Genomic DNA, 13,967 nt, shown 5'->3' with positions numbered 1-13,967 from the left:
TGAGATTCTTGGGTTCCATCTGTCTTTTGTCAGGATTACTTCACTGTGTGGAAGTCTTGTCCGTCTCCCTTTTCAAGTATGCACAAGACAGGTCAGGTATTTTCATAGAACTAAGGCTATTCATAAGTCTGACCATTTTATTGTCATCCCAGGACATTGGGTTTGGCTGTTTCATGACAAATGCCTATTTACTTCTGTTAGGGCTCACTCCACTAGGGCTTTTGCATCTGCTGGTGCTCTCAAGAGGTTGGACACCAATTCCATCCTTGAAGGATGGTACTTGGTCTTCAGTTGATACTTTTACTCTTCTTCTTATGTCTTTTTCCCGGTTAGAGGTCGCCACAGGGAGGACATGCAGACTCTGCACAGAAGGCACCCCAGCCGAGGATCAAACCGGAGAACCTCTTGCTGTGAGGCGACAATGCTGACCACTGCACCACCATGGCCGCCCTCAGTTGATACTTTTACTAAGCTTTATAAATTGGATATGGTTTCTAGAGCCACAGCAGGTTTTGCCAGAGCCATTCTGCATGAGTTTTAAGGGTTCTTCGCAGCCTTCCACCTCCCCTTCCCTTTCTTGAGCTTTTGTGCTCTCCCTGTGGTGAAGAATACTGCAGCAGTAATATACAGTTGTGTAAAATCTTAACAGTAGATATCCTTCTCTTCACTGTGCAGTATGTACTTGTGCATTCCCCTTTTATGTCCTATTGAGACTGTTCTGTACTGAGATAATTCATTTCTGGGTAACTGCGTCCAAACATAACTTGGATGCCGTATGTCCTGAACAGGGAGCATACATGTGACATACAGTGCGTACGAGATCTAAAGGCTTTGCTATACTGGCCAGACATTGGGCTATTCTTGGCAGGTGTTCTCTGTGGTGAAGAATACTGTAAGGTTTTGCACAGCTGTACTTTCCTAGCCATATTAAGGCCAATTACACTAGATTCACAGTAGCCTTCTTCAGGGGTATAAACACACAGTCCCTTTTGGAAGTGGCTACCTAGTCATCAGTCCATACTTTCTGCAAATTCTGGAACCAATGTTTTCCATTCAGTGCCAGGACAGGGTTTGTAATGGTGATCCTTCATGATCTGCTATCTTTATAACTTTCTCTGAGTGCTCAGCGAATCTTCCATTTATCATGACTTCAGCATTGAATAACATGGTAAACATGGTGCAGTTGTGGTAAGAACCCACCGTAATTGTAGTTGTCTGAGTATATTCCTTGTTGCATTCTTAATTCCCCACCACCTCCATCCTTTCTTCCTTTGGGTATCCTGTTGTCGGGGAAGGTACCCTATTTACCTTACCCACTTTCCTTTGTCTAGCCTCTGCCAGGCACCTTTCTTTATCTGGACTCATCCAGAACCTGAAGAGGTAGATTTTGGGACTTTGGGTCATTGCCCTGTGGGGAATGACTTTTGCAGGTCCAGATGTTCATCGTGCATACAGCTGCAGACATAACAGATGGGTTCTCCTGCCGTCAGGCAGGTCCTCGGTCGGCCGAATTCCAAAGTCTAGATCCGGCATCGGTTGTCGTTGCTTCTTCCCTGACGTCAGTGCGATAGGGGTATAAAAGAACCAGCCAACGCCATTTTCTTCAGTCTTTCTTGCCACGCGGTGCCCGAAGCAGAAGCAGTTCGCAAGTGCCGGTCGGCCAGCTCCTGAGATTATGAAAAATTTGGAAACTGAAGTAGTCTTAAAAGCTAAGTACCCTGTTGGGGAAACTTTTCTTGCCTCAGACCGATGTCAGACAAAGTTAATAATTGTATTTCTTGTGGGAAGCAAATACCGCATAAGGATTTCCATTCCCTCTGTATACCTTGTTTAGGCCCAGACCACGACGTCTCGGTCTGTCACTTTTGTGCTACCTTCAACAAACGCACTATTAAGCGTCGGGCGGAGTTCGCCCAGCATTTTTTTGGGAAAGCATTTAACTATACCATGTCGTCAGATACTCCGACTCTGGTTTTGTCTAAAAACCGCAAAGACAGGGACTGACACTCGAGGTCCGCGGCCTCTACCGACACCACGCCAAAGCCGACTCCACGTGGTCCGGTTCTCAGTGAGGTGCCTACGCAGCCCCTGATTACCGACGACACATCTTTGGCGGTGTCTCCTGTACCCGAGGTTGCAGGCTCCTCGGCCCACACCCCGACTACAGATACCGAAGACACTCTTGGCGTTGAAGCACAGAATGTGGACAGGTCCACCTCCACTCAAGGTGTCTTCAGACCTTCCTCTTCTTTCTCCATCAAGGCTTTCACCATGTCTAAAGCATCCATGCACCCTAAAAGACCAGCTACACAGGGCCCATCTCCAGGCCCCATGCCTAAGAAACAGATGCTTAAAATGGCTGAGGATTTAATTACTCTAATCAGAGGTTCTCAGCCACCTCCGGACAAAAGGCCCAGAGTGGAGGAAGATTCCCCCTCCTCCTGATCAGGGCTCCATTATTTCAGAGCACTCTGATGATCAGGAACAGTCTTACTCCCCTTTTGAAGACTCTGATGCAGAGGAGTCTATTCCTTCTGTATCCCCCCCTGAGGATTACTCATTTGGGGAAACTTTGCATACCTTAAGGGAACACTTCCACTGGGAAGGCTAGGATTATTCAGATTCCAAGAAAAGGCTCAGGGAATTTCTTTTGTTACCCCAGCACAAGCCTCTGGCTATATACCTTCTGTCTTGGACATCCTAGATGATGTTTACTCGGAGGCCTGCCTTAACCCGGACTCTCTACCCCCAGCTCCAGTTAAGCCGGACAGGTACTACAGGGTTTCTGACTCACACCAATTTCTTTACAAAAGCCATGCTGCTGACCTAGAAACCATCTCACAGGGGCCCAAGGGAGTTAAGGCTTCCATTGCTAAAAATCCACTGCCTTCCGAGAGAGATTCCAGATCCTTAGAAAGGTGGGGAAAAAAGGTATATACCTCGGCTACCTTAACCATGAGAGCCTTAAACTGTCAGTTTCATATGCTAAAATACCAACAGTTTCTGTTATCTCAATTGAAAAGTAAAATGTCACAACCTAAACAACCAGACTTGAAGGAGTTGCAGGATTTGATGCATAGTGCAGAACAAGTGGGTAAACATGCCTTACAATGTGGTTTTGATGCTCTAGAGGCCTCATGTTAGAGCTGCTGTTACAGGCTCAGTCATACGTAGGCATGCCTGGCTCAAGGAACAAGCCTTGCCTGATCATGTCAAAGCTAAATTACTAGACCCTCTTCAAAAGGATGTACTATTTGGGGCAAATGCTGAGGAAGTATTACGGAAAATGGAGGAAAAAGCTAAATCAATGCAAACTGTGAAAGAATTTCTACAGGTTCAACCCCCACGTTTTAGTAGAAATTGGCCTTCCAAAAACTGGTCCTTTCCTGCCACAGACAGACCCCAAAGAGGCAGATACAGGTGCCCGAGGGGCAGAGGACAATCACAAGGATCGTACAGAGGCAGACAGTGGCAAGCTCCTACACAAAGAGGTGGTGAGGACAACTCACAATCTTTCAGAAAGCAGACCCAATGACTTTCCCCTTTGCTGGCCAACCAGGTCTCAAATGGCAGCCCCCTTAGGAGGAAAGCTGGCACTATTCTCAAAAATTTGGCATGTTGTCACAAAGGACAAATAGATCCTGGACATTATAAACAGAGGCTATAAATTCCATTTTCATACCCTTCCAAAAATGAGAGGCATGCCAAACCTGCCACACAATCAAAGGGCAGAGGCACAAAAGCAAATTTCAGATCTTATGAACATGAAAGCTATTCAAGAGGTACCTACACACGAACAAGGTCAAGGTTTTTATTCCAGGCTATTTCTGGTGCCAAGGAAGGGAAAAGATTGGAGACCTATTTTGGATCTTTCCATCCTAAACACATTCCTACTCTTACCAAAATTCAGGATGCTCACTCTACAGCAACTTCTTCCCATGCTGGGCAAGGAGTCTTGGCTGGTAACATTGGACCTCAAGGAGGCATTACCTGCATGTCCCAATCAGACAAAATTGCAGAAGATACCTCAGATTTCTTGCAGGTTCAACCCATTATCAATTCTCTGCATTGCCCTTTGGCTTATCTACTGCGCCCAGAGTATTCACGAAATGCCTGGCATCAGTAATTGCCTACTGCAGACTTCAAGGGATACAAATATACCCTTATTTGGACGACTGCCTGATCCAAGCGGACAGCAAGCACATTCTTCTGAAACATCTGTCTTATGTAATAATGTTATTAAACTCTCTGGGATACACAGTCAACAAAGAGAAATCAAGGCTAATACCCTCTCTGAATATAATTTTCCTGGGTGCCAATTTGGACACAAACACCCAGATGGGCCTACCTCATGCCAGAGAAGCAGGGGCAACTAATTCAATATTTCAGAACACTGGCAAATTGCACCAGGCTGACTGCAAGGAAAATCCTGCAGGCTCTGGGATTCATGGCATCTTGCATCTTACTAATCCCATGTGCAAAGCTGCATATGAGAAAACTACAATGGTACCTAAAAAACATATGGTCTCAACACAGCCACAGTTTGGAAACAATAATACACTAATTCCATGTCTGCAAAAGGAATTTCTGTGGTGGGCTCAAGCATGTCAAACAAACACAGGTCTTCCATTCAGCCAGCCTCAAGCAAATCGAGCCATCACAACAGATGCCTCGGACTATGTCTGGGGGGCGCACATGACAGACCAGTGCATTCAGGGCAAATGGTCCCAAAAAGAAATGCACCTTCACATCAATCAAAAAGAAATGCTAGCAGTAATAAATGCTATTATAGCTTTCAAGGACCTTCTACAACCAGGTCAACTATTGATAAGAACGGACAACACCACAGTTATGTGGTACATAAACAAGCAGGGAGGAACACATTCTTATCCCCTATGCAGACTGGCCATGTCACTGTGGAACATGGCCATGGACTTACAAATGGAACTACAAGCACAGTACTTGCCAGGCAAGGAAAACACACTGGCAGACAACCTAAGCAGGAATATGACAGATCCACACGAATGGAAGTTGCATCCACAAGTTTTTACAGAAATAATGCAAGAATGGGGAAGGCCAGACATAGATCTCTTTGCCTCCCACAAAAATCATCAATTGACAAAATTCTGCTCGAGGATCTTCCTTCCAAAGGCCTGGAGAGTGGACGCTCTCTCTTTCAGTTGGACATCAATGACAGTTTATGCCTTCCCGCCTCTTCCTCTGCTGCCCAAAGTCCTATTGAAGACCAGAGCAGACAGACCAAAGATGATCCTCATTGCTCCGGACTGGCCAAGGCAACACTGGTACCCACTCCTAAGGAGCCTGACTCATTCCCCTCCATGGACCCTGCCTCTAATGCCTCTTCTTCTGACTCAGCACAGCTTCAAAACTCATCACAGTCAGCTAAAAACACTCAATCTAGCCGCATGGAAGATTCCTTAGCATCACAGCAGGCCCTACTCTCCAAGGAGGTGCAGGATGTCATTTTGGAGGCCAGAAGGCCATCAACTAGAAAAGCTTACTCCGCAAAATGGAAACTATGTCCTTCAAGAATGCAACTGCAGTCCTGACATATGGGTTGTCCTGCCTCAGGCAGCCCTTCGGTCGGCCAGATTCCAAAGTCTGGGTCCGGCGTCGGCTGAAGTCGCCTCTTCCCCAAAGTCAAAGCGGCTGGGGTATAAAAGCATCAGCCGACGCCATCTTCTTCAGTCTTTCTTGCCGCGCGGTGCTCGAAGCAGTTTGCAAGTGCCGGTCGGCCAGCTCCTGTGTTTTCAGATCCGAAGTCATCAAAAAGCTAAGTACCCCGTTGGGGAACCTTTTCTTGCCTCAGCCGATGTCAGATAAAACTGCAAAAGTTAATAATTGCTTGTCTTGTGGTAAACAAATACCTCATAAGGACTTCCATTCTTACTGCCTTCCCTGCCTCGGCCCAGACCACGACGTCTCGGCCTGTGCTGCCTGTGCTTGCTTCAATAAGTGCACACTTAGGCGCCGGGCAGAATTTGCTGAAGACTTTTTTTGGGAAAATTACTCCTATATCATGCCGTCGGAACTACTGACAGCACATATTTCCAAAAACGGAAGGACCGGGACCGACATTCGCGGCCCGCGACTTCCACCGGCACCACGCCAAAGCCTACCGCGAGTGCATCCCTCTCTTCGGAGGCGGTAATTCAACCGCTCCAGGCCGACGACACCGCTTTACTGCACACTTCGGTCCCGGAGGCTACCCCGGTGCCGGTTGTTGATTTTCCTCCTGAAACCGAAGCCCAAGATTTGTCTGACACCATACCAGTGGACAAAGTTACTCCAGCATGTGGGGCAGCTAGGCCTCCTGTGTCTATGTCCGTCAAGGCCTACACACGTGCTAAGGCTGCCAGCCAGGCTAAGTCTCACCCTCCTAAATCTTTTCCACAGGGTCCCACTTCTGATGAACAGATCATGACTTTAGCTGCAGATCTAATTTCTTTAATCAGGGGCTCTCAGGCTCATCCAGACAGAGGTTCTCAACCGCCTTCAGACAAAAGGCCTAGGGTTGAGCAGGCAGATACCCTTTCCTCAGATGAAGCCTCTGGTGAGTCAGGCCATTCTGATTCCCAGGAAGAATCCTTCCCGGCCTATGAGGATTCTGATGCTGATGAATCCATTCCCTCTGCCTCTCCTCCCGAGGATTTTTCTTTCGGGGAAATTCTCCACTCCATGAGAGAGCATTTTCAGTGGCAGGGCCAGGATCTCTCCGACTCCAGGAAAAGGCTTCGGACTTTCCTCAAGTTACCCCAGCACAGGCCTTTAGCTATTCCCCCAGTGTTAGATGTATTGGATGATGTGTTCTCAGACTCCAGTACTTCTCCTGATTCTCTCCCTCCTGCTCCTATCAAGCCAGACAGATATTACAGGGTTCCTGAAACTCATAAACATCTCTTTAAGGCCCACTCTGTTGATATAGAAACTATTTCTCAGGGGCCCAAAGGAGTGGCCACTTCCATGGCCAAAAATCCTTTGCCCGCAGACAGGGAATCTAGGTCCCTGGAGAGGTGGGGTAAAAAAGTTTATACCTCATCCACCCTTGCCATGAGGGCACTTAACTGTCTTTTTCATATGTTTCAGTATCAGGATTTCTTGATGGATGATTTGCAGAAAAAATTAGCCTCTCCTGAGCCTTTAGATAGAAAGGCCTTGCAGGATTTGGTTCGTAATACTCAGCAGGTTAGCAATCATTTTCTTCAGTGTGGTTATGATGCATTGGAAGCTTCATGTAGGGCAGCTATGACAGGGGCCGTCATACGTAGACATGCTTGGTTGAAAGAACAGACATTACCAGATCATGTTAAAGTAAAGCTTCTAGATGCACCTCTGGAAAAAGAAAAGCTATTTGGTGCTAATGCACAGGGTGTGTTGAAATCAATTGAGGAAAAGGCTAAATCAGTACAAACAGTCAAATAATTTCCTCCAGGTCAGCCACCAAGGTTCAGTAGGAATTGGCCTTCGAAGAATTGGTCCTTTCCAGACACTGACAAGTTCCAAAGGGGAAAAAACAGGCGTGCTCGAGGTAGAGGGCAATACCAAGGCTCCTACAGGGGCCGCCAATGGCAACCAACTAATCAGAGAAGTGGCGCAGGGACTTCTACTGCTCCACAGGGACAATCACAATGACTTGACTTTGACAATCACGACCAAGGCTCAAAGGAAGCACCTTTAGGCGGAAAATTATCTTTATTTTCAAAAATCGCACTTTTACAAAGGACAAATGGATTTTGGACATAATAGACAAAGGTTACAGGTTCCACTTCCATACCTTACCAACAAGACAAGGCATGCCAAACCTGCCACAAAATCAAAGGGCAGAGGCACTCATACAAGTTTCAAAGCTGCTACAAATCAAAGCAATAGAAAAGGTTCCTCCTCAGGAACAAGGCCAGGAATTCTACTCAAGACTGTTCCTTGTTCCAAGAAAAGAAAAGCAATGGAGACCTGTACTGGACTTGTCCGCTCTAAACACTTTTCTCATTGTGCCAGAATTCAAAATGCTGACGTTACAGCAACTTCTTCCCATGCTGGGCAAGGGGTATTGGCTGGTTACTCTGGACCTCAAGGAGGCATACCTGCATGTCCCAATCAGACACAGCTGCAGAAGATACCTCAGATTTCTTGCAGGGTCAGAGCATTATCAATTCTCAGCATTGCCTTTTGGCTTATCTACTGCGCCCAGAGTATTCACGAAATGCCTGGCATCAGTAATTGCACATTGCAGACTCCAGGGGATACAAATATACCCTTACCTGGACGACTGCCTTATACAAGCGGACAGCAAGCAAGCCTAGATAAGAAACTTGGACTATGTCATTCACTTACTACAGGCTTTGGGATACACAGTCAACATTCAAAAATCAAGACTACTGCCATCCCAACAAATAATTTTTCTAGGAGCCAAACTGGACACAAACTCCCAAATGGCTTTCCTCACAGAAGAAAAACAAGAACAATTACCAGATTACTTCAAAAGCCTAGCAAAGCACACCCAGATGACTGCAAGGAAAATCCTGCAGGCCCTGGGTTTCATGGCATTTTGCATTCTTCTGATTCCACTGGCAAGACTACACATGAGAAAACTACAATGGTACCTAAAAAGTTTATGGTCTCAACACAGCCACAACTTAGAAGCAATTATTCCACTCATTCCATGTCTACAACAGGAATTTTTGTGGTGGGCACAAGCAAGCCAGCTAAACAAAGGCATGTCTTTCAACAAACCTCAAGCAAGCCAAACCATTACAACAGACGCCTCAGATCATGGATGGGGGGCGCACATGGAGGGCAGATGCGTTCAAGGGCAATGGGCACCCCGAGAATTGCATCTGCACATCAATCAAAAAGAGATGTTGTCAGTGATTCATGCAATCGAGGCCTTCGGAAAATTTCTTCAACAAGGCCATCTGCTAATAGACAGACAACACCACTGTTATGTGGTACATAAACAGGGAGGCACCCATTCTTACCCCCTCTGCAGACTAACAATGACTCTTTGGGAAAAGTCCCTGAAACTGAACATACAGTTGCAATCCCAGTTTGTCCCAGGCAAGGACAATGTTCTGGCGGACAGTCTAAGCAGAAACATTATGGACCCGCACGAATGGATGTTGCATCCAGACATTTTTTCACAAATAACTAGTGCATGGGGAAGGCCGGACATAGATCTCTTTGCCTCACACCTCAATCATCATCTGAAGAAGGTTCTGCTCAGTACATCCATCCTCAAGCCTGGAGAATGGATGCACTCTCCTTCAGCTGGAATCCTCAAGCCTGGAGAATGGATGCACTCTCCTTGAGCTGGAATTCTCTAACAATCTATGCATTCCCACCTCTACCATTAATGACCAAGGTGTTACTGAAGATCAAAGCAGAACAACCGAAAGGCATTTTGATAGCTCCAGACTGGCCAAGACAGCACTGGTATCCATTACTAAGGAGCATAACTCGCACCAATCCGTGGCTCCTTCCTCAATGGCCTCTGCTTATAACTCAGCACAATTACAGGACTATTCATCCCAACCTGCAAACATTGCAACTGACAGCTTGGAGGGTCCCATGACTTCTCCCCATATCTCTCTCTCCAAAAAAGTTCAAGAGATCTTACTGGAGGCACGCAGGCCTTCCACCAGAAAAACTTATTCAGCCAAATGGAAGAGATTCAACGTCTGGAATGCCAACAAGGGTCAGGATGCATCAGTAATGAGCATCCCACAGATACTAGAATACTTGGCAGAAATGCTTCACAATGGCCTTTCCTATTCTTCCATAAAAATACACGCTTCAGCAATTTCAGCAAAATACAACTGTGATCCACCTGTGTTTTCACATCCTTTGCAAAGACAGTTTCTAAGAGGGATAGAGTATTAAACCTCCAAGAAAACCACCAGTGCCTGCATGGGACCTTAACTTCGTCTTGGAAAAATTAACTCTTCCTCCTTTTGAGCCAGCAGTATCTTCAGAATTGCAATTTCTCTCCTGGAAAACAGTTTTTCTGTTGGCAATTACTTCAGCAAGAAGAGTCTCGGAGATACAGGCCCTCATGGCAGTACCTCCATTTCTCATTTTCCATCAGGACAGAGTCTCTTTAAGAACCAATCCTTCATTCATGCCAAAAGTGATATCCAGGGTTTCTCTAAATCAAGCAATTCACCTGCCTACCTTCTTTCCCAATCCTCAAAATAAAGGAGAAAAGCTTCTGCACACTTTGGACATACACAGGCAATTGCGCTACTACTTGGACAGAACAAAGGCCAACAGAAAGTCTGACCAACTATTTGTAGCTTACGCTGCTGGAGTACAAGGAAAGGCAATTTCCAAACAAACAATTTCAAAATGGATTGGAAACTGCATCAGATTCTGCTACTCTTTCCATGGAAAAGGTGTGCCAGCCAATATCAGGCCACACTCCACCAGAGCTACAGCCACCTCCACAGCCTTTCTAAGAGGGGTGGCTACAAAGGACATTCTAGAAGCTGCTACATGGAGCTCCGTGCATACATTTTCCAAACATTACAACCTGCCTTTATATTCCAGATCCCAAGCAGGCTTTGCTTCTGCAGTCCTGCAGGGCATTTTAGCTACACCATCCTTATCTTAGATCCTACCACCCCCAGCTTGGCTATGGTATTCAACCCATATGTCAGGACTGCAGTTGCATTCTTGAAGGACATAGTGCAGTTTTGTACCTACCATAAATGTAGATGTCCGATAGATATGCAACTGTAGTCAGGTTTTCCCTCCCTCCTACCCCACTGTAATTCTCTTTTTTTTAGGGTCCACTCCCCCCTTTTTCAAATTAGCTGGGGATATCTGTTATGGTGTATCTGTTTATTACTGTTGTGCATGTCTGGAATTTTTATCCATTCTCTAAATTTAGCCTTCCTTGGAGGGCACCTGGCATCTGGGGCAAGAAACACTGAAGAAGATGGCGTCGGCTGATGCTTTTATACCCCAGCTGCTCTGACGTCGGGGAAGAGGCGACTTCAGCTGATGCCGGACCCAGACTTTGGAATCCGGCCGACCGAAGGGCTGCCTGAGGCAGGACAACCCATATGTCAGGACTGCAGTTGCATATCTATCGGACATCTACATTTATGGTAGGTACAAAACTGTACTTTTTTGTGTCTGGAATGAGAAAAAGGGCCAGAACCCTGGAAAACTGAATTTACCTCAAATACTACAATATTTGGCTGAACTGCTAAGCAGTGGACTTTCGTTCTCCTCCATCAAAATCCATGCCTTAGCCATTTCTGCAGAATACAACACAGATTCTCCTTTATTCTCTCACCCTCTTTTAAGACAGTTCCTCAGAGGGGCTAAGAATTTAAGACCTCCAAGGAAACAACCAATACCTGCTTGGGATCTCAATTTCATTCTGGAAAAACTGACTTTGCCTCCTTTTGAGCCAGCTGCCTCATCAGATTTGCAATATTTGTCCTGGAAAACAGCTTTCCTTCTGGCTATCACTTCAGCTCGTAGAGTTTCAGAACTACAGGCTCTCATGGCTGTTCAGCCTTTTATCATCTTCCATCAGGACAGAGTTTCCTTACGAACCAACCCGTCCTTTATGCCTAAAGTGGTATCCAGGGTAGCTTTAAATCAGGCCATACATTTACCTACTTTTTATCCCAATCCTCAAAACAAAGGAGAGAGATTACTACACTCCTTGGACATCCACAGGCTACTGCGTTATTTGGACAGAACAAAACCTTTCAGAAAATCAGAACAGCTCTTTGTGGCCTATGCGGTAGGAGCACAAGGAAAACCAATTTCCAAACAGACAGTCTCAAAATGGATATCCACTGCATACGCTTTTGCTATTCCTTTCATGGCAAAACTGTACCTACAGGCATTAGAACTCATTCCGCCAGGGCCACAGCCACCTCTGCAGCCTTCCACTGAGGAGTTCCTACCAAGGATATTTTGGAAGCAGCCACTTGGAGTTCTGTGCATACCTTCTCCAAACACTACAACCTACCATTATACTCCAAATCTAGAGCAGGCTTTGCCAATGCAGTCTTGCAGGGCATTTTGGCTCCTCCTAGTTCCACCTAGTGCCTACCACCCCTTTCTTAGCTTTGGGATTCTACCCATCTGTTATGACTGCAGCTGTATGCACGATGAACATAGTACAGTTTTGTACCTACCATAAATGTAGATGTTAGTGCTAATACAGCTGCAGTCCAGGTTTCCCTCCCTCCTTCCCCGCTAGGGGTATTCTTTTATGGTGTATTTGCTTGCAACTACTGTTTTTTGATTATATTGCATTGCATTGCTACATAATTTTATGTATTGCCTTCCTTCTGGGGGCACCTGACATCTGGGGCAAGAAAAACTGAAGAAAATGGCGTTGGCTGGTTCTTTTATACCCCTGTCGCACTGATGTCAGGGAAGAAGCGACGACAACCGACGCCGGACCTAGACTTTGGAATTCGGCCGACCGAGGACCCGCCTGACGGCAGGAGAACCCATCTGTTATGACTGCAGCTGTATTAGCACTCTAACATCTACATTTATGGTAGGTACAAAACTGTACATTTTGCTTTCACTCCTGCCCGCAAGTCTCTTGGTTCAGAAAGGACAAAAAAGTTTTGACAGGAATCCTGAAGTCACGACTGCAGCAGTGAAAATATTCAAACATTTATGGTAAGTTGCCAGCACAAATGTATTTTTCTGTCTTTTGATTTTTGTTGCCTTTTCTGGTTTTCAGGTGATTAGTTTCTTAAATTCATAGGTAGAGGTAGTAGGTGTGTGGTCTAGGAAATCATTGAGGAGCATAGCTCAGTTTCCCAGTTGCCTCAGCATATTGTTGAGTTAAGTGACTTGCTGAGAGTTAAACAGTAAGCAAAGAGAGGCTGATGGAGTTGAATCCTGGAATACAGGAATCAACTCTTTGATAGTTTAAAGCCTTAATCCTCTGCACTTGCACTATCTACCAAACTGATTAGGGAGTTCTGTAGAAGAAATGAGTGATGGGTAGCCTGCATTCTTTCTTCACCTATTATTCAGTGTGTTTCTTGTTTCCAGTTGCTTTTTAATGATTGCATACTTTCAGTGTCTTGAGTGTGAGTCAAGGTTGATTATATTTTTTATACTATTAATTTATAGATATACAGCAGTGTCTCCTGCCAGCCCACTGTTGTGCTTTTGATTTATGCTTGTGTAACTGATGGACTGGTTGAGATGGGTGCGCTCTAGTCTGTATTGACCAGCCCATCATGGGAAAATCGGTTTGGTACTTTCCTGACAGTAGCACTTCCCTGGTGGTTGAGCGAGTATGGGAGCAGTGCATACAGTTGGGATCACAGTAGGGGCCAAAGCTCAGGAAAAACAAAAATACCATTGGTCTGTGAAGGGTCCCATGATGATGCTAGTAGAGGTGGCAGTCCCAAAAGAAGACAGTAGATTGTGAATTGTAGTTACAACCAACGAAGTAGGAAATGGAGGCTTGTGATGGTGGAGGGTGTGCAGTAATGGGGCTGGGAGCTAAGTGAGAAGTAAGATATTATACTGAAGTGTACAGTAGGTTCTGCATACTGTTTGACTTCCTTAACTGCTTTCCAGATCGGTTTCCTGCAGTCAACAACCTGATCCAGAGGATAAACCTAAGAAAACGGCGAGACTCATTAATTTTGGGTGCAGTGATCGGGATCTGTACAATTCTATTGTTGTTATATGCCTTCCACTGATGGTTCACCACCACTGTCTTTGTTTCTCAGACATCCTTCAGCCTTGGATGTTGTCAGATGCCCTGAAACCCTAGGCTGTTTTTCGTTCATGAGGAGATGCCTTGGATCTGGATTTCTACCACTGACTACACTGTACTGTTCTTATGTGAAAGGTGTACTATCCGCTTTCCAGAATCTTCTCATTGGTTTCCCCAAATCTATTTTCTGAAAGGGTGTACTAATCCGCTGTTCCAGCAATCTGTCTGCGAT

General features: G+C 45.7%; 1 protein-coding gene across 1 annotated transcript in view; it reads left to right on the top strand.

Annotated features, from left to right (window-relative positions):
- GOSR1 (golgi SNAP receptor complex member 1) overlaps positions 1-13,915 on the top strand; it is a gene marked incomplete at its 3' end in the record, with an annotated part of 465,216 nt that extends 451,301 nt beyond the window's left edge. The window contains 1 exon segment of the mRNA XM_044054478.1: positions 13,594-13,915. Coding sequence (XP_043910413.1) covers positions 13,594-13,718 — 125 coding nt within the window.
- Positions 13,916-13,967: the final 52 nt, after the last annotated feature.

Source organism: Protopterus annectens, chromosome 13.part0 (genome assembly GCF_019279795.1).
Source record: "Protopterus annectens isolate FY-2018-M chromosome 13.part0, PAN1.0, whole genome shotgun sequence".
Classification (NCBI taxonomy): Eukaryota; Metazoa; Chordata; order Ceratodontiformes; family Protopteridae; genus Protopterus; species Protopterus annectens.
Note: the sequence above shows the minus strand (reverse complement) of the source record. Positions and strands in the feature narration are given on the sequence as shown.